The sequence below is a fragment of the Canis lupus genome, chromosome 12, assembly GCF_048164855.1.
Source record: "Canis lupus baileyi chromosome 12, mCanLup2.hap1, whole genome shotgun sequence".
Lineage (NCBI taxonomy): Eukaryota > Metazoa > Chordata > Mammalia > Carnivora > Canidae > Canis > Canis lupus.
Genome location: NC_132849.1, coordinates 25514861 through 25541255, shown reverse-complemented (window position 1 = coordinate 25541255; position 26395 = coordinate 25514861). Strand labels below are relative to the sequence as shown.

General features: G+C 41.9%; 1 protein-coding gene and 1 non-coding gene across 2 annotated transcripts in view; one reads left to right on the top strand and one right to left on the bottom strand.

Annotated features, from left to right (window-relative positions):
* Nucleotides 1–26395, bottom strand: part of USP39 (ubiquitin specific peptidase 39) — a 32237-nt gene that overhangs the window by 1060 nt on the left and 4782 nt on the right. Inside the window, exons 3-12 of the mRNA XM_072770047.1 lie at nt 26130–26224; nt 24830–24966; nt 23232–23384; nt 17748–17973; nt 16395–16472; nt 14739–14806; nt 14072–14260; nt 8665–8807; nt 3180–3315; nt 589–675 (exon numbers count right to left, since the gene is read on the bottom strand). Coding sequence (XP_072626148.1) covers nt 589–675; nt 3180–3315; nt 8665–8807; nt 14072–14260; nt 14739–14806; nt 16395–16472; nt 17748–17973; nt 23232–23384; nt 24830–24966; nt 26130–26224 — 1312 coding nt within the window. The remainder of the gene's footprint in view (nt 1–588; nt 676–3179; nt 3316–8664; nt 8808–14071; nt 14261–14738; nt 14807–16394; nt 16473–17747; nt 17974–23231; nt 23385–24829; nt 24967–26129; nt 26225–26395) is intronic.
* On the top strand, nt 23355–23482 carry LOC140601997 (small nucleolar RNA SNORA35). The gene has a single exon (XR_012005051.1). It is a non-coding gene; the product is annotated as a small nucleolar RNA SNORA35 (small nucleolar RNA).

Genomic DNA, 26395 nt, shown 5'->3' with positions numbered 1-26395 from the left:
CAGAATGTCTGTAAACAAACTTATTGCATGACAAGACAAAACAAAGCTATAGCTTTTTCTTAGTCTCTGTCTTCCTTCTTTGCCAGGTACCAGACAGTTATAAAAAGTAGAGATACTCTGTTCCATGAGCTCTCGATAGAGAAGATGTTAAAATAATAAGGTTGGTACTCTGGTAAAGACATGCAGAAAATGCTGTGGAGTCATAAAGAGTGCTAACTTGGCCTGGGATGCTGAGGAAAGCTTCAGAGTCGACTTTTAGCTAGGGTCCTGATAAGCCTAGACTCTTCCTCCTTGAAACCAGACCACATACCTCTGCAAAACTAACCTGGCCACACACATAACCTCCTCGCTCATCCACAAATCTTCCACGCTTCCCTGCCCTTCTCTTTTCTAACAATCACTCCTAGGTTCACAGGGCTATATAATCTGGCCTCCTCTTGCCAGATGCACTCCTCAGTGCATCCCAACAGGTACCCAGCCTAACCAAGGCTTTAACTCAATATCACGTCTTGCCTTCACTCACATCATTCCTCTCACTGGCCCCACACCCTATCTGTTCAGCACATAGCAAGTTCGTGGCCAACGCACCTGAATATAAGCCTCCGAGAGCGTGATCATCTGGGGAAGGATGTCAGTCACCTGCAAGTCTTGTAATTCATACCATTTGCCCGTCCCCTGCAAAAAGTATTAAGGGATAGGTTAGTCTCCTCCCTAAAACCAAAAGGTACAGAAGGAAAGGACTGCAGAAAAAAAGTGAGAAAAATCGGAATAGCCACTAGACCATCTCTCAGCAAGAATCATAATTAAGAGGGTGCATGACTTCTGCTTGGCATCATTCAATTTAAAGAGCTTTTGGAGTGCTGATCTTGGCAAACTCAACCCCTGCCGAGGATTCCTTGAAGTATAATGGAGTCTCCCAACACTTTTAAGAATTTAGGTAAGAGGTAGCCCTCTACTCCTCATCTAAGATAACTCCTTGCTGTTCAAAAATGACAGACTAGGGATGCCTGCAACTGCCTTCGGCTCCAGGCGTGATCCTGGGGTCCAGGGATTGAGTCCCACATCAGGCTCCCTGTGAGGAGCCTGCTTCTTTCTCCCTCTGCCTATGTCTCTACCTCTCTCTGTGTCTCTCATGAATAGATAAATGAAATCTTAAAAAAAAAAAAAAAAAAAAAACAGACAGACTACACACACTGAGCAGGTGCAGTGTTAACTACTGGGAAAGCCTAAAAGTAGACATCCCCACACCCCATCCCAGAGAACACAGCAAGAGCCAAGAAAAGTGTCCTTCATGGACACAGTTCAAAATACTAACCTGTTTCCTTTGGTCCATAAAATCAGTGCTGCAAATACAGCAAACCTACCTTACTTCATGCTGCCATACATAAGGGAGAAAAAGAGGCTTCTGGATTATGGCAGAGGCACTGCTGGAAGCTCACCTGCCTCATCCATCCAAACTTCAAAGAAATGCCAAAGACAGATACTACAGACTACAGATATCCCAGATAGTCCAAGAGTTCAGAATATAGGAAACATAAGAAATGCTCAGGATCACACAATCAAGCCCCTATTCCTGTATTGAGGACTGGTTAAGAACCTGGTGAAACCAAGGGCGCCTGGGTGGCTCAATCAGTGAAGTGGCCAACTCTTGATTTTGGCTCAGGTCATGATCTCAGGGTCCTGGGATCAAGCCCCATATTAGGCTCCACACTCATCAGGGAGCCTGCTTGAGGATTCTCTCTCTCCTCCCTCTGCCCTACTCCTGCTCACACATGCACTCTCCCTCTTTCTCTCTCTATAAAATAAATAAATAAATGTTAAAGGAAAAAAAAATAAGTATCAGGGTTCAAATCCCAAATCTACCAACTTCAGGTAAATTACTCAAACTCTGAAGCTAGGTTTCCTTGGTTGATTTAAAAAAAAAAAAAAGGTACTGGGGCCCCTGGGTGGCTCAATCAGTTCAATGTCCAACTCTTGATTTGGCTCAGGTCATGATCTTGTCCTGAGATTAGGTCCTGCATCGGGCTCCCTCTGCAGGGAGTCTGCTGGAGATTCTTTCTCCCTCTCCCTCCATCCCTCCCCTGACTTGTGGTTTTCTCTCCTGCTCTCAATTTTTAAAAAAAGGAAAAAAAAAGGTATTAATGCCTGTCTTAGAGGTTGTGTTAAAGATATAAGTCAGGGGCCCCTGGGTGTCACAGTCAGTTAATTATCCGACTCTTGGTTTCCACTCAGTTCATGTTCTCAGGGCTATGCAATCCAAACACAATCCAGCCCCATATGGGGCTCTGCACTTAGCACAGAGCCTGCTTAAGGGGCTCTGCACTTAGCACAGAGCCTGCTTAAGATTCTCTCTGCACTCCTCTCCCTCTCAAATAATACATTATTAAACACTCATACTTTCTAGCACACAGTAAAATCTTTGATAAACAGAGCTACTTATTTTCCCCCTATTCCCAGAAGGCTAATCAAACTAAAACAATCTATGCTAATCATCCATGTGATACCAAACATATCTTAAGTACATGTTTCATCCATTTTTAGCTTGAGACAAATTCAAAACAGTTTTTTTAGCTGAAAGAAACCTTTAAACCAGTGCTTCATAGACTATAATTACATACCAGAGAGTCTTGTCAAAATGCAGATTCTGACTCCGTAGGTTTGCATGGGGCCTAAGATTCTGCATTTCTAGCAAGTTCTCATATGGTGTCAGTGCTACCAGTTCAAGGATTCCACTTCAGAGGGTAAGGCTCTAGTCTAGGATAGTGGTGCTCAACCTTGGCTGCACAATGGGATCTCATGGATAATTTTAACACCATGACGCCTGGTTCCCACCTCCACATAATCTAATACAGTCTCTTAACTCTGACATTTCGAGCCAGATAATTCTTTGTTATGGGGGCTTCCTGTGCACTACAGCATATTTAGCAACAGCCCTGGCCTCTATTCCAGGTGAAAAAACAATTTGTTCTAATATAACTGGCTTTGAATGTCCCAGGCATCAATCAGGATTTTAAAATCTCCCCAGGTGAGTCCAACATGCAGCCACAACTGAGACCCACTGCCTGGAACTAACCACTGACAGCTCTATTAGTTGCAGAACACCAAGGCCAAGACAGGGCGAGGTAAAGAGAGCAGGCCACTGAAATGCCAAAGGAACAGCCACCATTTTTGCCACTCACGTGATGAAGCACGTGGATCCGGTAGGAGCCCTCCGAGGGCTTGCCGTCGTGTACAATGTTGGCAATGAGGTCATAGGTAGTATTCTTGTGCACTGCTTGTACTTCTTCAGACAAGTATTCTCTCAGATCCACATTTCTAGTGATGATGAAAATAAATCCAAGTATCAGACAAAGGCTATGGAGGTCAGGGAAACTGTCCTCCATCAACGGACTAGAGAGCTACTGACCCCTACTTTAGGGCCCTGGATCTAGGTATACTTGCAGAACCATGAAATCTAGCTTGCTGGAAATTCACATACTTTGCCACAAAAATGAGTCAAACGAGCAAGATGGGCTCTACGGGGAAAGCACACTGTAAAAGCAGGCCTCGCCATCAAAACTGCACAGCCTCGTGTCATTCACATTAGAATTGGAATGAGGGCTCTGCTACTTCAGAGGTATGTAGGCATTTGAGCAGGTTGAGCCTAAAGCTCTTCTCAGATATGAAAAGGAGCGGCCCCATCTCCTCGGAGATGGTGAGGGTTAAGGGAGACCACAGGAGTAACACATCACCCCCCTGCTCTCTCTGGGAATCCCACAGGTGCAGTGTTCCGTTGACAGCCTCTGGCTAGGGAAGGCCTGACCACATGATTCTGCGAGTCACCACTGTAGAGAATCATTTTAACAATTTCACTAAGGCTAACCAGGCAAACCAGTAGCTTCAACACAAAAGGGGAATTTATTCAAGGTAAAGCAGAAATGTTGCCAAAACTAGGACTTAAAGAAGAAGCAAAATCCAAGGGGGCCATTTGCCCTCTTTTCTGCTACTGACATCCGCTTTGTTCTTCTCCCTCCTTTGGCAGCCCGGCTTTCTCTTCTTTTTTTTTTTTTTTTTTTTCCGGCTTTCTCTTCTTTATGTACCCACCCTGGCTACTCCACAGCTTCCGAATTCCTCAGTTTTGGTTGCCAGAAGAAGCTGTCCCTTCAACTGAGACTTGGATATATCTATTTTATTTTGGGTGTCTGAATATTCACTTTCAAGTATAGAGAAGCATTCTTGAGTCTGGAATTAAATCTCCTTTTGCGTTTTATTTGTTGGATTCTAACCATCAGTTGAAGCATAAATGTATACACCAGTTATTGCAGTCAATGTTATGATAATTGTCAACTGTGAAGATGGGACAAAGACAATTGTGAAGAACTTCCCTATAAACAGGGAAACTGTGACCAGTAACATAAATAAGAGAGACTATATCATATTCCTAATCTCTATAGAACTGGCGTGCTGTCTGATGACATACTACCACTCAAAATATGAAATTCAGTAACATCATAAGTGAAGGATTCATGGAAAATGCTAACAGTGGTCATGTCTGTGGTCACTTCCAGATGTGTATCTGCCTCTGAATTATAGACTGTGTATATATTATCTGCCCAAAAATTTTTCTATGTAAACCATGTAGTAATAAACATGCAACTTTGTTCCAATAGCATTCTACATGTTAGTAACAGCTATCCTTTTCTATAGACTAATAGCGTACAGTGTAGATTGCAACATTTATTGTTGAAGATAATTTAGATATGAGTTGAAAGAAATCCATGAAAGCTCTAGAGAGCCAAAATGCCTGCTGGCTGCAAAGAGCTATCTTCTGGTGCTAGTGATCCTCAGCTTTAAAAACAGCTGTCCTGGGCAGCCACGGTGGCTCAGCGATTTAGCGCCGCCTTCAGCCCAGGGCATGATCCTAGAGACCCGGGATCAAGTCTGTGTTGGGCTCCCTGCATGGACCCTGCTTCTCCCTCTGCCTGTGTCTCTGCCTCTCTCTCTCTCTCTCTCTCTGTATCTCTCATGAAAAAATAAAATCTTAAAAAAAAAAAAAAAACATAAAAACAGCTGTCCAGACATGTCTGTCTTAAGAAATCCTAGAGAGGGGATCCCTGGGTGGCGCAGCGGTTTGGCGCCTGCCTTTGGCCCAGGGCGCGATCCTGGAGACCCGGGATCGAGTCCCACGTTGGGCTCCCGGTGCATGGAGCCTGCTTCTCCCTCTGCCTGTGTCTCTGCGCCTCTCTCTCTCTCTCTCTGTGACTATCATAAATAAATAAAAATTAAAAAAAAAAAAATTAAAAAAAAAGAAATCCTAGAGAATCTTCAGAAGTATAAATACTTCAGTTTTCATGACTGAATCAAAACTGTTAAGTGACAAAGGAATGAAAACATGTTAAATCATTTTGATTTGGGATGCCTGGGTGGCTCAGTGGTTGAGCATCTACTTTCAGGGTCCTGGGATCAAGTCTCACATCCAGCTTCCCAGAGGGAGCCTACACCTCCCTCTGCCTATGTCTCTACCTCTCCGTCTCTCTCATGAATAAATAAATAAAATCTTTTTTTTAAATCATTTTGTTTTAGAAAATAGCCAAAGGAGCCCACCACACTCCTCTCCTAATCAAAACAGCTCAATTCAGAGAACACCTAATTAGCTGGAAGTACAGCTTTAATCCTGTGCTCCAAAACCCTATCCCCAAACCAGCAGAGGGCACCTAATCATTGCAAATCCGCTCAATCTCTGGTAAAAAGATGTGTTATGAATAAAACACAGGAGAAAAATTAGGTATGAAAAGAGACTTTTGCAAAAGTAGAGACTTTAGGGGCACCTGGGTGGCTCAGTCAGTTAAATGTCTGACTCTTGGTTTTGGCTCAGCTCATGATCTCATGGATCATGAAACTGAACCCCACATTTAGCTCTTCCCTCAGCATGGAGTCTGCTTGGGATTCTTTCCTCTTCCTCTCCCTTCCCCTCTGCCCTTCCTGCCACTTGCACGAGCTTGCTCTCTTGCTCTTTCTCGGTCTTGTGTGTGTGTACACTCTCTCTCTAAAATAAATAATTCTTTAAAAAGAGTGTAGGCTTTAGCTAATCTAGAACCATATTACATCCTAAGTAATTATAGTGCATAATGCATTTAAAGTGCAGATTTCCAGAATTAGTCTCTGAAAGGCTGACTAGGTAAGAATTTATCTTTTTCTTGGGTGCCTGCACCCAGGCACTTAACTCAGTCAGTTAAGCGCCTGCCTTTGGCTCAGGTCATGATCCCAAGGTCCTGGGATAGAGCCCACATCAGGCTTCCTGCTCAGCGGGAAGTCTGTTTATCCCTCTCCTTCTGCCCCTCCCCTGTTCGTGCTCTCTCTCTCCAATAAATAAATAAAACCTAAAAGAAATAAAGGATTTAACTTTTTCTCAAATTCTCCAAAGTAAGCTTTTCAAGGACAAACTACTGAAGTCAGTTACCAAAAACCTAAATGCAGCTGGTAGCCAAAAAAATATAATCCAAGTGCAATGTAAAAGAAACCAACAGAGTAAGGACATTTCTGTGGTGACTGAGCAGGAACTATTATCAATACACAGTCCTCCTTCCTCTGGAACTGTCCTAGAGTCCAGAGCACTCCCTCCTACCAGGAACACACTGGTGACTGTGACAATTCACAAGAGTACAGTTCTGAAAGAAAACCTCACTACATGGACTTACAGAGAAAGGTTCTCTACTGTCTCACTCAAGATAGCAGAGAGCTGGCTTCCATATCCAATTTCACTCTATCTGTCACACAGACAAGATGCTAGTGAAGAACATGACAAAGAGTGTGGTTTTGAAAAGCGAAGAGATTTTCCTGTAATACTAACTAGGGGTTTTCTCTCCTCATCCCCGCAATTGTTCTCAGATTCCTGGTGATTGTGGAACTGGAAAAATAAAACGTTATTCTTGGAAGGATTCCTAGGGTTCACCTAGTCCAAGCTCTCATTTTATCCATGTATGAATAACTCCAATATATATGCAAATAACCTGCCCAAAGTCACACAGCTAGAATGGCACAGCACTGAAGCCTCTTCACTTTCAGGTACTACCGTCTTAAAAACACTACACAGAAGTAAGACCTAGGACCATTTTCAAAGGAGAAAATTGGCAGTCTTGGTGTAGTTTAGGCAACTGAGAAACTGAGAGGGCTGAGTGAAGTAAGTCAATCAGAGAAGGACAAACATTATATGTTCTCATTCATTTGGGAAATATAAATAATAGTGAAAGGGAATATAAGGGAAGGGAGAAGAAATGTGTGGGAAATACCAGAAAGGGAGACAGAACGTAAAGACTGCTAACTCTGGGAAACGAACTGGGGGTGGTAGAAGGGGAGGAGGGCGGGGGGTGGGAGTGAATGGGTGACGGGCACTGGGGGTTATTCTGTATGTTAGTAAATTGAACACCAATAAAAAATAAATTAAAAAAATAAAAAATTAAAAAAAAAAAAAAACTGAGAGGGATGGAGAGAGAAGGAAAGGAAGGAAGGGATGAGCATTTATAAATCACAGCTCCAAAACTACTCTATGAAGGTTTGGGGGGAAAAAAAAAACACAAAAAACATCCCTACTGAGCTAAACATCAAGTTAATTCTGTCATATATACACCCAAATCCTTTTTGACCAAAAACTACTTTAGGGCTCCATTCTTATCTTTTCTAAATGCCAGCAAAGAGACCCACACTTCCTCCTACCAGTCCTACCACCAGGTTTCTCCATGTTCTCAAAGATATTTTGTTCAGAGTATGAAAAACCACGTCTCCTGAGAATTGGAAACCAACTATCTACCTCCAAAAGGATCTTGCAGGAACTTTCTGAGTTAGAAAGTACAGCAAAATGAAAGCATCTTGTACAACTCCTCCCAATTTGCATTAAAATACTCAAATGGGCAGCCCGGGTGGCTCAGCGGTTTAGCGCCGCCTTCAGTCCAGGATGTGATCCTGGAGACCCGGGATCCAGTCCCATGTCGGGCTCCCTGCATGAAGTCTGCTTCTCCCCCTGCCTGTCTCTGCCTCTCTCTCTCTCTCTCTCTCTCTCTCTCTCTGTCTCTCACGAATAGATAAAATCTTTAAAAATAATAATAATAATAATAATATACTCATAAATGTTAGTAAAAAGACAACTGCATGATAAACTAAAAATAAGACCATATATCAAAATTTATCTTTCTTGCCACTAGGGAGAAATTAAACACAATCTAGATTTTACCTTCTGGGGAAAAAATTAAGACAGAAGGACCCAAAGATGACAAGACAAATGTGGAACCATCACCACTATCCATGCCTACCTACAATATGCAAGAAGATGCAATGACCACCAAGATAGTCAGACTCCAACTTCCCGAGAGCATCTTCATGGCCAGGCAGCATCCTACCTGTCCTGCCCTACTTTCATCAACTATTTTTTCCTACATTGAAAGACTACACACTTCCCAGCAAGCAAGAGGACAAGAGGAGAAAAGGTGAAAGGAAGACCGCCTCGAGGTAAACATCTATCTTTGAAGTCCCTGAAATATTTGTATCTTTCCAAAAAGAACCCTTAACTTACGCAGTGTCTGTAGGCTCTGTTCCCAGCAATCTCTAAGACAGTCCCAAATAAATGGTACAAAAATATGAAAAGAGATTCAGGCTCACTACCCCTAAGAGGAAGTGAAGCAGAATACTCACGTAATAGGGAAGTTGACAATAGTTGGATTCTTCTCCACAAAGAAATTGTTTTTAGTGAATCTCTTAATACAAAAGATGAGATATGGAGGGAGCTTGGTGAGCTGGAAGCGCTTTAGAAAGTTCTCCTTGTAGGTCTTATATTCCTAGACAGAGTAAGAGGGAAATTATCAAATCAGTGCTGGAATACTGGGGCAGGGAGTAAGTTTTGTTTTTGCTTGGCTTGTTAAAATCTTTTTTAAGATTTTCTTTATTTATTTATGAGAAACAGAGAGAGCGAGAGAGGCAGACATAGGTAGTGGGAGAAGCAGGCTCCCTGAGGGGAACCTGATGCAGGACTCAATCCCAGGACCTGAGATCACGACCAGACAGTTAACCACTGAGCCACCCAGGTCCCCTTGTTTGATTTTTAAATATAATCCTACCTTGCGCTTAAGAATTCAGAAGACACCTGATTCCAGAAGCCACATAAAGGGTCTGGGACAGCAATGCAGCTAAGGTTGCCTAAAATACAACTGCGGGCCATGTTTACACCAGCACATGAGCATGCTGCTGAACTCCACCCATGGCAATGTGGGTGTGTGTTTTTACAATGAAAGCAAAAATGTCAGATGAAAAACAAGATTTGTTAAAAGCTGCAGAATTAAAACGACAAAAGTCTCACTGAATTCAAAATAAAGAAGCACCTCCTGACCAGAGAGGCATACACCCACTGAACAAGTACTTTTGAAGCAGTGAAGGGCTGCTTATCATTGAGAGTATCCTAGCAGATCTAAGAACTAAAACCACAAAAGTCTTAGAAGAAAACATATCGGTAAATTTTCCAGGCCTGGGATTTAACAATGGATTCTTACATATGAAACCAAAAGCACACACTTCAAAAGAACACCTAGACAGAATTTCATCGAAACTTAAATCTTCTATGCTTCAAACAATACTATCAAGAGGGTGAAGATGCACTCTACAAAAGAGGAGAAAATGTCTGCAAAATCAGATATCTGATAAAGGACTGGAATCCAGATGATATAAAGCATTCCAACTCAATAATAAACAGATAACCCAATTAAAAAATATACAAAGGATCTAAAGAGACAGTTCTCCAAAGATGATACACAAAGGGCCCAGGACCACATGAAAAGACACTTTAACAGCATTAGTCATCACGGAAATACAACTCAAAACCATAATGAGCTACCACTTCACACCTATTAGGTAGGATGTTTCTAACTCAGAAGATGAACAATAACAACTGTTAGATGAAGGTGAAGATGTAGACAAACTGGAACACTCCTATACTACTGACAGAAATACAACACGGTGTAGCCACTTCAGGAAATAGTCTGGCAGCTCCTCAAATGGCTAAACAAGTTACCAGAAAGCCTAACAATTTCGCTTAATTACCACCCAAGAGAAATGAAAACACGTTCACAGGACAACTTGTAGACTAATATTTATGGCAGCATTATTGACAGTAGCCGAAAGGTAGAAACAATCCCAAATGTCCATTGACCGCTGTACGGATAAACGAGATATGGTATATTCACACAATGAGATATTATTTGGCCACAAAAAGGAATGAAGTAGTGACACATACTACAATATGGATGAACCTTGAAAACATTACACTAAGTGAAAGAAGCAAATCATAGAAGACCACATATTATAGAATTCTACTTACAAGAAATGTCCAGAATAGGCAAATCCAGAGAGAGAAAGTAGATTAGAAGTTGCCATCTGGGTGGCTCTATTGTTAAGCATCTGCCTTTGACTCAGGTCATGATCCCGGGGTCCTGGGATGGAGCCCCACATTGCATCGGGCTCCCTGCTTAGTGGGAAGCCACCCTCCCCCTTTGCCTGCCACTTCCCCTGCTTATCTCTGTCAAATAAATTTTTAAAAATCTTGAAAAAAAAAAAATAAAAAGGCTGCCCATAGCTAGGGGAAAGGAGAAGGTTGAGATGGTAACTGAAGGGTGATGAAAACACAAATGATGAAAATGTTCTAAAACTAACTGTGGTGGTAGCAAATCTGTGGATATAGTAAAAACCATTCAATTATAAACTTCATTTTTTTAAAGATTTTATTCATTTATTCACGTGAGACAGAGGGAGAAGCAGGTTCCCTAAGGAAGAAGGAGCCCAACAAAGGGCTTGATCCTAGGACCTCGAGATCATGAGCTGAGCCAAAGGGTGACACTTGACCAACTGAGCCACCCAGGTGCCCTCAGTTATAAACCTTAAATGGGTTCACTGTATGGTATGTGAATTATATCTCAATAAAGCTGTGTGTTGTTTTTTTTAAATCAAGTTCCCTGTCACATGATGAGTAACCTGAGAACACTGAAAAAATAAGCTTTCCATCTCTGGTACACACACCACAGGCACACTTCTGACAAATTTTTGATCATCTACAGATATAAACACTACTGGAAAAAATATCTTTTTGTTGGTATCAAGTAACTTCTGTGTGGTTGAAATAACATACTGTGTTAAAAGCCAAAAAAAAAAAAAAATTTAAAGTTTGGGGTTTTTTGTTTTTTTTTTTTTTTAATTTACTCATTTGAGAGAGAGACAGAGCACGCGTGCCTGTGTGAGAACAGAGTGAGCGAGAGCACAAGCAGGAGCGGGGGAGGGGAAAAGGTCTGAGGGAGAAGCAGACTCCCCGCTAAGCAGAGAGCCCAATACAGAGCTTAATCCCAAGACCCCAAGATCATGACCTGAGCTGAAGGCAGACACTACACCAACTGAGCCCCCCAGGTGCCCCAAAGGTTTTTAAGTAATGTCTACACCCAATGTGGGGCTTGAATTTACAACCCCAAGATCAAGAGTTACATGCTCCCCCGACTGAGCCAGCCAGGTGCCCCCCACCAAAAAAATTTTTTAATCAGGTAAATGCTAAGAGATTTCACTGTTATATCTAAATCTATGAACAAGTAGACATCAAGAAGCATTCTTTTTAATTATCTCAGACTAGGGAAAGATTTAACACCTAAATGATATCACAGCCTCAAAGTTTTCTCAGGAGTTCCTGAGAAAATGGTGGGGCAGGGGACTTCACCATGGACAGCAAACCACATTCATATAGCAAGGAATAATTTAGCTGTAACTACACATCATATTGTAATGTAATAGCACCATTAATCAATTTTATTAGTTTCAAAGTTTTGTCTGCATAACTTTTTTTTTTTTAAACATTTTACTTATTTATTCATGAGAGATACAGAGACAGAGAGGCAGAGACAAGGTAGGCTCTATGCAGGGGGCCCAATGTGGGACTTGATCCTGGGACTCCACGATCACACCCTGGGCCAAAGGCAGGCGCTAAACTGCTGAGCCACCCAGGGATCCCCCTCTGCATAACTTATAAACATGTTATAATTTCATGCTTGCTTAAAAGCTATAGGTATAATGAGCTTATACCAAAGTTTACATTTATACTAACAAGTATTATTATAGTAAAAATCAATTTAAATCGATACTGAGGGTTCATGGGAATCTCAAAATTACTTAAGTTTGAACAAACAGTGATAACAGGGACCAAGAGTGGCATGGCTGAAAAAGTCAGATGAAAAATCTGAGTTTAGATTCCCAGTTCTGTCACTTAAAATCATGAAATAAAGAAATTGAGCTACACAAACCCTAAAGTGTCTCTTTCACCTCCCCAAAATGAAACGAGTCTAAAACACAGGTTAGACATCTTAGGTATCATTTTTACCAATCTGTGTGTGTGTGTGTATGTGCGTGTATGTGAGAGACATGGGCAGCTGCCACTATACATGACATCAAGAGACTGTTTTGCTTACTAAACTTGCTAACAGTACCTGACAACGGACTTGGGCACTGGACAGAAACAGTGATGGAGGTCAGGGGAGGTATGTTTTGGAGTTCTGGGGTGCCTGTCAAGCTCACAATTCAGCCTTTTCAAGGAAAGGCCCCTAGTCACAGGGTCCTTGAATAGAATGGACATCTGATTCAAACAGGCCTTTCAACTCCGTCCAGGGAACCTGGAGCAGAGGCAGGGCCTTGGAGATAAGGTAATGGCAGCCTGTACAAGGGACAATCAACAGACCGCCACTTCTGACAACACCTGCACTCTCGTTTCATCCTTCCAAGTCCTGCTCAGTTCAAGTCTCCCTAAGATCCTAAAGAGATAGATGCCTTTCAATACAGTTTCTCTTTTAGTGAACTTTTTATGGGTATTTAATATCTGAAAAAAAAAGAACCTTAGCTAATGAAAAGGCAGAAACAGTAGGGAATGAGACATTAAGCTAAAAAAATTCTGGGACGCCTGGGTGGTTCAGTGGTTGAGCGTCTGCCTTCGGCTCAGGGTGTGATCCCGGAGTTCTGGGATCAAGTCCCACATCGGGCTTCCTGCATGGAGCCTGCTTCTCCCTCTGCCTGTGTCTCTGCCCCTCTCTCTGTGTCTCTCATGAATAAATAAATAAAATCTAAAAAAAAAAATTCTTCCAGTAAAGAACCAAAAGGATTAAATCTGTCTAGCATGAAAAAGGGAATTAAACCAAGAAACAGTTAATTCAATAGATAAGATACTTTTAACTTCATAAAAAGTAGTATCATAGAGGTGCCTAGCTGGTCCATCAGTTAAGCATTCAACTCTTGATTTTGACTCAGGTCATGATCTCAGGGCCCTGGGATTGATCCCTGCATTGCATCCGATCCCTGCATTGCATGCGGTCTGCACCCAGCAGGAAGTCTACTTCAGGATTCTCTCTCCCTCTGCTCCTCCCCTCCCCTGCTCATGCACATGTGCGCATGCTCTCTCTCTCAAGTCAATCTTAAAAAAAAAAAAAAAAAAAAAGTAATGTGACAGAATAAGTTATTTCACTTTATTTATATTTTGGCTGTTTTTTTCCACTTTAATATTGACACTACATTTTTTAAAAGATGGGAGTTTTTCCTACTTTTCTGAGCATCTACTGTCCTAAATATCCCCTCCTTTCTCCAACCTACCCAGAGGCAGATGGATTAAAGGAACATATGAGAAGTACAAGAAAGGGCACAGCAAATCAAGTTAAGAGTTGAGGTAATCCGCTAGAAACAGCATGGAGTCTGGGAACCTCAATACAGATAATATGTTTTACGATAAATGCATTCCACACACATGGTGACCTCAAAGTATAAAAAGAAACTGGGGGCAGCCTGGGTGGCTCATCGGTTTAGAGCTGCCTTCAGCCTAGGGCCTGATCCTAGAGACCTGGGATCGTGTCCCACATTGGGCTCCCAGCATGGAGCCTGCTTCTCCCTCTGCCTGTGTCTCTGCCTCTCTCTCTCTCATGAATAAATAAATAAAAATAATTTTTTAAATGTTTAAAAAATAAATAAAAAATAAAAAGAAACTGAAAAAAATCAACCGAGAAAGGGGCATCAGCAGGCAGCTGTGCAAATGGGCTACCTTCTCAGTGATACCGTTGAACTTGGCCAGGATGTTGAAGAGCGGCACCTGAGGGATAATGAGCTGCTCCTTCTCATCCTTGTAGAGGGGAGCAGTAGGGAGATCGAGTGTCAGGTACATGAAGGTGGACTCCACCATTGTCTCCTGGTATTCATCATTATGCAGCAGCTGCTCTTTTTCTTCTGCTGGCTAGAAATGAAGGAGAAGATAAAGGAGGGAAGGAGAATGAGCAGTAGAGACCATCACACGAAAAGAAAATGTTTTTGTTACGTTTACTTCCTTTTGTTTGTAAGTAAATGAAAAGGGTACCCAAGAGACTGCACATTTCATGGGCAGCACCACCTGGTTAGGGTAATGCAAAAACCGATGGATGTCCATCTCCAAAGACATTTAACTTAAATATCGGACTTTTTAAAATATTTCCAAATGGTTTAGAAAGCTCATCTGACCTTTCTGAAAAACCACGCCAGCACCACCCAGTGGCTAACTTCCAAACTTAATGAACACACCGGTGTGACAGGAATCTAAGGAACTGTCTGGGCAGGGTTGTACAGAACCTCATCCTGGGGCAACGGGCCTTGATAGCTCTCTAAGACTCTCTTTGTCAACCCTAAATCCTCTCAGGCAAAATAAATCAGGCCAAGAGTCAGGTTGAGGTTCAACTCACCAGATCAGGATGAGGAAGCTTTTTAGTGAAGATCCTCATAGACCCCTGGAAAACATCAGTCACAATAGCTGTACAAATGGAAATCAAAATGCAAATTCTGTCAGGTTGGAAAGCATTTCAAAAATATAGTCCTAACTTCTAAATTTCTGAAATAAACCAGCATCTTCTAGCATAAGACCTAAAGCTCTCACTAAACACAGAAGTACCTATGTAACATATACCACCATGGTACCTTACATTATTTGTGCAAGTAATTATTTTATGTCTGTCTTCTCCACAAGATGCCCCTTGACCCTCCAGCACAGGGTCTGGCCCATAAGAGAAAAATTAAGTGTGTTTGAAATGAATGAATGATTTATAAGGCCTAGAGACTTATCACAAAAAAATTCATAAGCAAAGTAAGACAGATCCAAAGAATTTCCCATAACCATACGCTGTATGCAAAGGAAGACAGGAATCCACCTTGCACTAGACATAAAAGAAATGCAGAGGGGATCCCTGGGTGGCTTAGCAGTTTAGCAACTGCCTTCGGCCCAGGGCATGGTCCTGGAGTCCCGGGATTGAGTCCCCCATCAGGCTCCCTGTGTGGAGCCTGCTTCTCCCTCTGCCTGTGTCTCTGCCTCTCTCTCTCTCAATGTCTCTCTCCTGAATAAATAAATAAAATCTTTAAAAAATAAATAAATAAAAGAAATGCAGACTAAGGGACAGGACAGAGAAGAGAACCAAAGCAATGAGAAAGAACAACAGGGTTCTAGAATCCTGATAGGACACAAGTTACAGAATTCATCAGAGGATGTGCACAGGCTGAAGACATCCAGCAGAGGTGGCACGGCAACCTAGTAGAAAGAACGCCAGCCCACAATTCCACATCAATATAAACATCAACACCAGCAGAACCGAAAAAAGGACAAGAAAAAAACTGCATTAGGTCTCCAAAATTATTCATCTAGCTCAGCAGTCTCTAAGCTAACGGTTAATTTTGGCATTCATGGAAACCGTCTAGTTGTAATGCCAACATGGATATTAAGGATAGAGGACTTGAAGACTGGGAATCTTTTTGGAAGACAGCCTCATTTCTCCAAGTACAGGCTCAGGGGGAGGAACTAGCTTTTACTCTGCTTCACCAATTTAGAAGCCACGCAAACAGCTCAGTGAGCCCTCCTCACATTAACTCTTGCACTACCAGACTACCAGTTGACAAAATGCTGCCAGCCCCTCAGCACAGAACTGGATCAGGATTTCTAGAGCGCAATTGTAACCATTTCCATGTATTAACTAAGCATGCCATCAGATAATAACCATATCCTAATTTTTTTAAATGGAGAGGAGCCTGTTCAGGAATAAAGCTTAGTTCACGTGTACATAGACACTACCCTGACACAAAAAAATAAACAGTTAAGAAAAGGATGGGAAGTTGCAAAGTGCCGTAAAAACAAGCAAACAGGGATCCCTGGGTGGCTCAGCGTTGAGCGTCTGCCTTTGACTCAGGGCATGATCCTGGGATCAAGTCCCGCATCAGGTTCCCTGCATGAAGACTACTTCTCCCTCTGCCTATGTCTCTGCCTCTCTGTGTTTCTCGTGAATAAATGAATAAAATCTAAAAAAAAAAAAAAAAAAGTAAACAGAAAAGAGCTCTTACAAAAGAAAATGACTTACTCTTCTTTTTCTTCTTTGTACCCCCCAGAGCTGAGTGCAGAGCATTCAGAAACCAGGACAGGAAGTCAACTCCATCCCCTGGAAAAGAAGGAAGGGTGGGACACGTCAAAGCTGGAAATTAGTATAACACAAACCATGCACTGGCTGGCATGATGTCACATTCCTGGTTTTCCTTTCCTTCTAGGCCTCACCATTCCTTCCCCTGGCTGCCTCTTTATTTGGTCAGTAAATGCTGGCACTCCTCAAGGTCAAGCCCTTAGTCTTCCAGTCTTCACTCTCTCCTTGGGCTCTCTGACCCAACTAGTACCTTTGATTATCATCTCTACTTCAAACTTGTATCTCACCAGCCACCAAAAGCCAGTATTAAATTTCCCCTCTAAATCACTCCTCAGCCTGAATCATGTTTTTAAAACTTAAGTCTGATGTCACATCTTGGCCTAAAGGCCTTCACTAACTCCCCACTGTTGTCAGGGTATAACCCAAGCTCCTCTTTGCAGCACCTAAACCGGATGATCTAGTCCCTCCCTCCCACCTCAGCTCTCACACTGTCCCCTGGACTCTAGGCACCTGGCTACTGGCAGCCTTCCATCTGTTCCGGGCATGTCCACGTTGTTGGAAGCATCCTCGCTACCTGGAATGCCCAGCCCTGACCTATCTCCACTGTGCCTAGAACTCAGCTAGCTCTTCCTCCACTCTGACCCTGGCCAACTTCCCAGGTGCCCAGCTGGGGTTCCTTGCTTTATGCCCCCTCCCAAAGCATACTTCACTTCATCTATCATAGCACTTATACCCTTGAGTCAGCTTTTTACACAACTACCTTCCCAACTAGAATAGGAGCTCCTGGAAGAAAAAAACTGTGCAGCTTATCCCTGTTGCTCTAAAACCTACTAGCAGCACGAAAGGATGGTGAATAAACAGACACGAGGCGAGAGGATGTTGTATGAGATCCAGGTGCTAAGAGCTACAGAGTGTCCTCTCTACTCACATGGCAATAACTAGTTGTACTTAGGAGGGATGAAGAGTCAAAATAGGTCATCGGAGTATCTAGTCTGCAGAATGACAAAATGAGAAGCAAACACGGCAAGTGCTTAAGAGCTGGTGCCTTTCTCAAAGCCTCCTCATCTTCCCCTCAGCCATACAGTTTAGTTTACCAAATAAGACAGACTTTCTATCCAGATGAAGTCACAGGATTCTGAGCAGGGCAGACTGATGAAAGGAATGAGGAACGCAATCATGCTATCAACTAGAAGCACACCCAGTTACAACAAGGTTCACTTCAAGTGCAAGTAAATTTGCTCATCAAACTGGTTTTGTTGCCCTACCATTAGAAAAGATGAAGGACTCATTTCTTACCTTGCTTGGTGATCTGAAAAGTCTTCTTGCTGCAAAGGACAACAGCCTGAAGCATCTCATGGGGAGAGACATGCGCCTTGAAATTTCGAGGGTTCCAGAGCTTTCTCATCAGCTCTCCAAAACGCTGGACCAACAAGAACATGATATCCCCCGGAGGACGCTTGATGTTCTTATAATTATCTTCTTCCAAGAAGTAGTTCCGTAGAGGAGGAACATTAGACAAAGCCTAGAAGTAGAACACTCCAATTAATCCAGAACCCCCATGCAGGGCCCCGCACACAACCTCAGAAACAAGCTCTTCTACTAGAATTGGGCCTGTGATGGCCCTCAAGAGGCAGAAGGAAATGCTCAGGTTTAAAGTTCATGTTATAGAAACAACTCTGTACTATTTCACATAAAGTCCAGTTCTGTAGACACTTAACTGACATAGACATAATGAAGAAGTTTTGTTACAATTTTAATTTTTTTTTAAGCAATGTCTATTCCCAAAATGGGGCTTGAACTCACAATCCCAAGTCAAGGGTCACATGCTCCACCAACTAAGCCAGCCAGGTGCCCCAAAGAAATTTAAAAAAAAAAAAAAAAAAAAAAAGTATTTAAGGCCCTATTCACTGACCAACTTTTTTTTTTTTTTAAGATTTTATTCTCAGATGCTTACTGGTTGAGCCACCCAGATGCCCCCACTGACCAGCTTTTTAAAATAATTTCCTTTATTTACTCTAATTAGGCCTGTGACTATCTTTGGATTCATAAGGAATTGAGAGCTAGAAACCTAAATACTCCATTTGGCTAGGGTACAGATTACTACCTGGAGGCCAAAGATCCCACATCTCTTCATTGTACATAAAAATAATATGGGGATGCCCATGTGGCTCAGTGGTTGAGCTGCCTTCAGCTCAGGGCATGATCCTGGAGTCCCAGGATTGAGTCCCACACTGGGCTCCCCAGAGGGAGCCTGCTTCTCCCTCTGCTTATGTCTCTGCCTTTCTCTGTCTCATGAATAAATAAAATCTTTTTAAAAAATAAAATAAAATGAAATAATATGTAAATTATCTTAAAATCCGGTGTTTTTCCCAAATGTGGTATTTACTGAGAGAGTGGTAATAAATATAAACAAAATGAAATAAAAATGAATTCTATGGAAACATGACACAAAATGAACATATACATAAAAGGGACTGATTCTGTTAGGATTGAAATGGTCAGGATCCCTGGGTGGCGCAGCGGTTTGGCGCCTGCCTTTGGCCCAGGGCGCGATACTGGAGACCCAGGATCGAGTCCCACGTCGGGCTCCCGGTGCATGGAGCCTGCTTCTCCCTCTGCCTATGTCTCTGCCTCTCTGTGTGTGTGTGTGACTATCATAAATAAATAAAGAATAAAAAAAAATAGGATTGAAATGGTCAAAAGATTTAGGAAAACAAAAATACATTTTACCTCATGAGGCAGAACGATCAATACTAGCCATGTGGGTTCAGGAAGAAATACATGTTCACTAGTATGAACTACAAAACTGGGAGGGAGACCACAGAAGAGACCTTAAATAGACACAGTCTCCCCACAGTCCCCTCCTAATTGGTTTGTGAATCCTTACCAGTACTGTGCTTACTATGGGCACAACTTTTTTGGCAAGGTAATCCATTTAGAAAGGAGGACAGGTTTCTGCTGGACACAATAAACCCAGGTGTCTTAGTGGAAGACAACTCAGGACAACTCCAGACACAGGGAGTACTGTAACAATAGACATGATCAGGAAAGCCCCTGCAAACTGAGCTCAGCTAAACAAGAACTTCATGCTTAGAGAATAATTACCAAAAAATGAGTTACTATCTAAAGGAAAGCAATCTGGATAAAGTTCGTCCTAGTTCTCAGTTCTCCAAGCTCTGGAGGAAGGCTGCTCAGGGGCTTCAGCAACAATACAAAAAGTAAGTGTCAGAGAGGAAACTATTCAGCCTCCAGATGGAGTATTTCATCATTCAATCCCATTCTAGCAGCAATAATATCACAAAGGGTTTGTTCATCTCCTTATTTTATAAATAAAAACTTCCCATGGGAACTAAAACCCATCACAAAGTCAAGGCTAATGCCAGGCTTCAAATCCTCTGTTCATCTTCCAAGTCTTCACAAAGCCATGAAAGACCATAAGAGAAGCAAAGTCTCTCTCTACCTAAGAATTTGACCTTTCCAGGGTCTAAAGCATGACATCAGTCACACACACCAAAACTAATAAAAACTTCATAATTTTTTACCCAAATTCTTTATGCAAAAATACCATAAGCAAAGTTTAAAGGCCTAAGAACTGGAAGGAAATGTTTATAACATATACAATAGGATGCCTGGGTGGCCCGCCGGTTGAGCATTTGTTTGCCTTCTGCTCAGGGCGTGATCTCAGAGTCCCGGGATCATGTCCCACATCGGGCTCTCTGCATGGAGCCTGCTTCTCCCTCTGCCTGTGTCTGTGTCTCTGCCCCTCTCTCTCTCTCTCTCTCTCTCTCTCTCTCTCGCTATCTCTCATGAATAAATAAAATCTTAAAAAAAATATATATATATATATGCTACCAAAAAAAACTAATATATATCTCTTAAAGCTCAGTGAAATAAACCACCAATAGAAAAATGAGTACATACATCCCAACATCACACTAAAAAATGTAAATAATCAATTTTAGAAGCTAATGAGGAAAGGTACATTAAATGTATCAAAATGGGGAGGAAAGTGTGACAATGCAAGATGAATCCTCTTTTGTGTTGTTGATGGGTATGGGAATTGCTACAAACATCCTATAGCCCAGTCTCCCCACTGTCCCCTCCTATGCCTTAAATACACTAACACAGAGGTGATGATTAAGCTTCAATTCATCCACAAAATGGATTAACATATAATTATTAAAGATGCTGCACAAGAATACGTACAAGCCTATTTCAGAAGTATCACAGGTTCGGTTTCAAACCATCACAATAAATAATACTACAATAAAGAGAGTCAAATGAACTTTTGGGGTTTCCCAATGCATCCTAAAGGTTATGTTTACACTACACTGTAATCTTTAAGTAGGCAATAGCTTCTATCTATAAAAACAACATACAAAAAATTAAAAAATTAAAAAATAAAAACAACATACATACCTTAATTTAAAAATACTTTATTGCTAAAATATGCTAACCATCCAGGCACCTGGGTGGCTCAGTGGGTTAACCATCCTACTCTTGATTTTGGCTCAGGTCATGACCTTATGATTGTGAGACTGAGCCCCATGTCAAGCTCCCCAAGGGGCATGGAGCCTGCTTAGGATTCTGTCTCTTCCCCACCCTCAGTCCCTCCTCTCACCCCACTCATGCTCACACTCTCTCTAACAAAAAAAATTGCTAACCATCACCTGAGCTTTCAGTGAGTCACTCTCTTTTTGCTGGTGGAAGGTCTTGCCTCCATGCTGATGGCTACTGACTGATCAGGTTGCTGAAGGCTAGGGTGACTGTGGCAGTTTATTAAAATAAGGTAACAACTGAATCTTCCTTTCATAAACAATTTCTCTATGGCATGTAATGCTGTTGGATAGCATCCTACCCACAGCACCACTTACAAAATTAGAGTCAATCCTTTACAACCTTGCTACTGCTTCATCAGCTAAGTTTATGTAATACTCCAAATCCTTTGTGGTCATTTCCACAATCCTCACAGCATCTTCACCAGTAGATTCCACCTCAAGAAACCACTTTCTTCACTCATCCGTAAGAAACAACTCCTCATTCACTAAAGTTTTATCATGAGATTGCAGCAATGCAAATATAATAAAAAACCTGAAGTACTGCAAGAATTCTCAAAATGTGAGAGTCAAGAAGCGAGCAAATGCTATTGGAAAATTGGTGTTGAAAGACTTCCTCCGGATGCTTGGGTGGCTCAGCAGCTGAGTGTCTGTCTGCCTTCGGCCCAGGGCATGATCCCGGAGTTCCTTGATCGAGTCCCGCATCAGGCTCCCTGCATGGACCCTGCTTCTCCCTCTGCCTGTGTCTCTGCCTCTCTCTCTGGGTCTCTCATGAACAAATAAAATCTTTAAAAAAAAAAGACTTCCTCAACACAGGGTTGCCACAAACCTTCAATTTGTAAAAAGAACAACCTCTGAGAGGTATAATAAAGCAAAGTGCAATAAAATGAAGTATCCCAGTAATGATTTCATAATATACCTTTTTCTTAATTTTTTCTTTATTTTAGAGGAAGGGAGGGAGGGAGGAAGGGAGGGAGGGAGGGTATGTGAGAGCACATGAGCAGGGGGAGGGACAGAGGAAGAGAGAATCTCAAGCACACTCAGCGCTGAGGAGGGAGCCGAAGGCAGGACTCAATTTCACAACCCTGAGATCATGATCTAAGCCAAAATCAAGAATCAGATGCTCAAACAATTGAACCACCCAGATGCCTCTTTCAAAATTTGCTTTTAAACCAGTCCATAATGGACTACTAGAGAAAGGGAAGAATGAAGACTTCACTTTAAACTTTCTATATCTTCTACCCCCAAAAAGATATTTGTTTTTTTAATTAATTTTGGTCAATTAAGCAAAATTATTAATTTTCTTGTGTTTATCAACATTTTCTAACCATCCTACAATGCATAATATTACTCAGTTTTTTTAAAAAAAACTTTTTTTGAAGAATTTATTTATTTATTTGACAGAGAATGGGAGAGCACAAGCAGCGGGAGTGGCAGGCAGAGGGAAAGGGAGAAACAGGCTCCTCACTGAGCAGGGAGACAGATGCAGGGCTCCATTCCAGGACCCAGGGATCATGACCTGAGCCAAAGGCAGATGTTTAACTTACTGAGCCACCCAGGCGCCTCTACATAAACAAACCTTAATTGCAAATAAGACAACTCTGGTTTTCTGCATTCCTCAGTTCAAGCCGTAAGCTTAAGAGCAGGATCAAGACATCAGACAACTAGCACAGGAACATCTGCACTATTTCACACACACACACACACACACCCCATCTTGCACATATGTTTCTTATTTGGTACTCCCAAGCCATACACACATTCTATCCTTCATTCCTTGAAAACTCCAGAGGCCACTGACTCCAGAGGCTAGAAGAGGCCTCACCATCTGGCAGCAGCCCTTTGAGCTGACACAGAAATGTTCTGTTTGATATAGAACACTCAAGTACAGGGGCGCCTCAGTGGCTCAGCTGGTTAAGCGTGGGCCTTCAGCTAAGGTCATGATCCCAGAGACCTGGGATCCAGTTCTGGTGTTAGGCTCCCTGCTCAGCCGAAAGTCTCCTTCTCCCTCTGCCCCTCCCTTCTCCCACTCATTCTTTCCCTCTCTCTCTCTAATAAATAAATAAAATCTTAAAAAAAAAAAATAGTCAAGTACAGTCCTCAGCAAGACTTGATGTCTTCAAGAACCAATGATCATAACAGAAAGGAGTCATTTCTTGGCTAAACTTCATGGTATTCCCAGGTTACCTCTCTCCCTCCCCCACTGTTCCCATCCTGATCCTACCTGAAGGACAGCGTTGGCGTAGTCGTTGGCCTTTATGTTATTCAGGCCCACAATACCTGGCAGGTAAGTAGTACCATCATATGCCCGGGAGAGTTTGGCTTGCTTGTCCAAGTTTGCAATCTGCTGCTTTGTGAAAGTGGGCTTCAACACATACTGCAAAGCAAAAGAAAATTCCAAGCTGTTGCAGGACTGCTACAGAGTTCACAAGATATATCTGAAATAGCAATTTCTGCCAGAAACAGGAAACACTTTGGTTGTGAATGCCTCACCACACACCCAAAGGGCTCCCAACAATAGGTATAAAGGCTGAGGTAATATGGAACAGGCCCTCTCCACATTATTAATGTAGAAAGGGATCTCTGTGTTTAACCCAAAATCACTGAATCCTAGGTCTTTCCTCAAGCCCCAGGTCTGGCCAACTCCATGATAAATTAAATGACTGTCAGAAGCTGGAGGACACTCAAGTTTCTGCAAGCAGCAGGAGGCAGAATCTCACATGGGACTTCACACAGAGCCAGTATAGGCCCAGCACAGAAGCAGTAATGCAAACCTGAGATCTCATGAATTCTCTGTGGTTAGAGGGGCAGGAACAGAACCTTCCCCAGTCCCAGAGTTACAAGGGTCATTATGTAAAGGGCTGAACAGAGGTCTTCTACTAATTCATTTTAAAACCTTGCATTTATTTGTTTCTCTTTCTCCAAGTATTAGAACTACTTTAACCTCAATTGTTAATAGGCCTATAAAACTTATAAAAGCAGCATAAATAATGTTTCAAAACTCTGAACACCAAGCTTTCCTTAAAAATGAACAGAGCAGTCAACATGTGTATGTAGACACTTGCTTAAAAGGAAAATTATAATCAACAGTTTCAACATTAATCAAACCCAAGAACACTTTCCATGCTCTCCACTTAAGTACAGTGACTCTTGGATGGCTCCATCCAGTGACCTGGATGGCTCAGTGGCTGAGGGTCTGCCTTTGGCCCAGGTTGTGATCCCAGGGTCCTGGGATTGAATCCTGTATCAGGCTCCCCGCAGGGAACCTGCTTCTCCCTCTGCCTAGGTGTCTGGCCCTGTCTCTGTGTCTCTCATGAGTAAGTAAATCTTAAAAATCTTTAAAAAGGAAAAAAAAAAAAAATACAGGGACTCTTGGCACAGATCACACACCAGAGCCCACATATGGGATACACTGGCCATTCTGGCCGCATCATATCAAAAGTAGCCAGGAGCTGGTATGCAACTTGATATCCACTGTCCTACACCAGGCCCAATTCACATCCCTATTCCAAAGTATAAAAGCTTAATATAGTTCACAAAGTAGCCATATTTCTTTAGTCCTAAAGTTAGAAAGTAGCCATATTTCTTTAGTCCTAATTCTCAACATTAAATGCAGAAATAACAGCTAGGCTACAGATCAGACCACATTTATGAATCCTGATCTTCTTACTAGAGTCTCCCTGGTTCCTCCCAAAGAAAAAGAAGCCTCTCCAAGCCCAAGGGATTGAGATTCTTCCGTAACCTCAGGTGGGGCAGATCCCCAGGAGCCCTGGGATGGCTCCCAAGAGAACTAGTTCCAAATCAACCCTCATGGACACATACTGTGATATCCTCCAGGGAAGAATCGATGATCTCATAGTTGTCTGGAAGGCAGTAAAACTTGAGAGTGTGGAGGTTGAGGAAGACATGATGGCTAAACTGGACACTGTGAATATAGGCATGAGACTTCAAACCTCGGCCTGTAAGGAAGGATGAAAGGCTGTAAGAGTAGGACAGATGCCAGAGAGACACAAATCAGATTTGATTTTCCTTTCATAACTTTGTACTGGAACACACTAATACCAGCAAAAACTAAGTACTATACCAATTGGTCAGTGAATCTCTTACATGAACTTGTCCCATCACAAAAAAGAGGAAAAAAGAATAGCACATTAGTACTTTATTCCCTGGATGGCATAAACCATTGGTTAGGGAAACTAATTTCATACACATAAATGTGAAATGTGTGTGTGCATGCAGTTGTGTATGAGCTAGTTCCACTTTATCTAAAAGTAAGACTACCTACGCATAGATTATATATAATACATGCACAGACATACATAGATATGCATATATACATGTAAAACTACAAATATCCATCATCATTCAGTCCTGCATTTCCAAACACCCACATTCAGGACAATCCTGTACCTATGTAACTTTGTTCAGAATGCCACTCTTTTCTAGAGTCTCTCTACCTTAACCCATTCAATCTTCTATGTCCTACCAGTTCAAGTCCCACATTGACCTCCTCCATGAATTAAACACAAATGCTCCAGCTAATATTGATCTCTACATATTTTAACTCCCAGAGTCCTTATCCATACTCACTGCCACACAGTCCAGCAGTAATCCTTATGATCTTATAGTTTGCTTATTGTTTTATGTGTTAACCTTGACTATGAGCTCTTTATAAGAGCAAGGAATGTAGTTTATGTTTCTTTTGAATCCTCCAGCATACTGTACATAGCATGTGCTTGGTCTGAATGAATTGACTAGTTCCAGAAAAGAATAGGATGAAAAAGCCCTCAGAGCAAAAGGATTTAAAAAAAAAAATAAAAAATAAAAAATAAGACATGAGTACAGAAAACATGAGAGATTCAAAAACCCACAGCCTTTAAGACCTCCTACAAAGCCTCAACTAGTTTTTCTTCCCTTTCATACATACACAGGTTCTGACCGAAGAACCTCCTATTGATTTCCTAGGATTATCCCAATTGCCTGGGAATAAAGATAGATATTCTCAGATGTGACTCCTGGTAGCAGCTTACCTTCTTTAAAAGAAAGTAAAAAACCTCTCTGGAGCAGACCTGTAGCTAGCACTGAAAACTTAGAAAGTTTATAATATACAACATTTACTTACCCTGAAAGTACTTGCCACACACCAGACAGGCATATGCATTGATATGTGAGAGGGAGATGGAACATAGTTTCTCAAAGTCAAAGTCCAGCACACTCCTAAAAGAGCCAAACAAAAGAAGAAAAAAAGAAAAAAAAAAAAACAATTAATAGGGAGAGATGTCTAGGAAAGCCCCCAAGTGAAGCAGCATTGGCTCCACATTCCACAACATCACATAGCATCCTTCAGAGATAGTTCAACGACCATATGTAAACTGTGAGGAACATTAT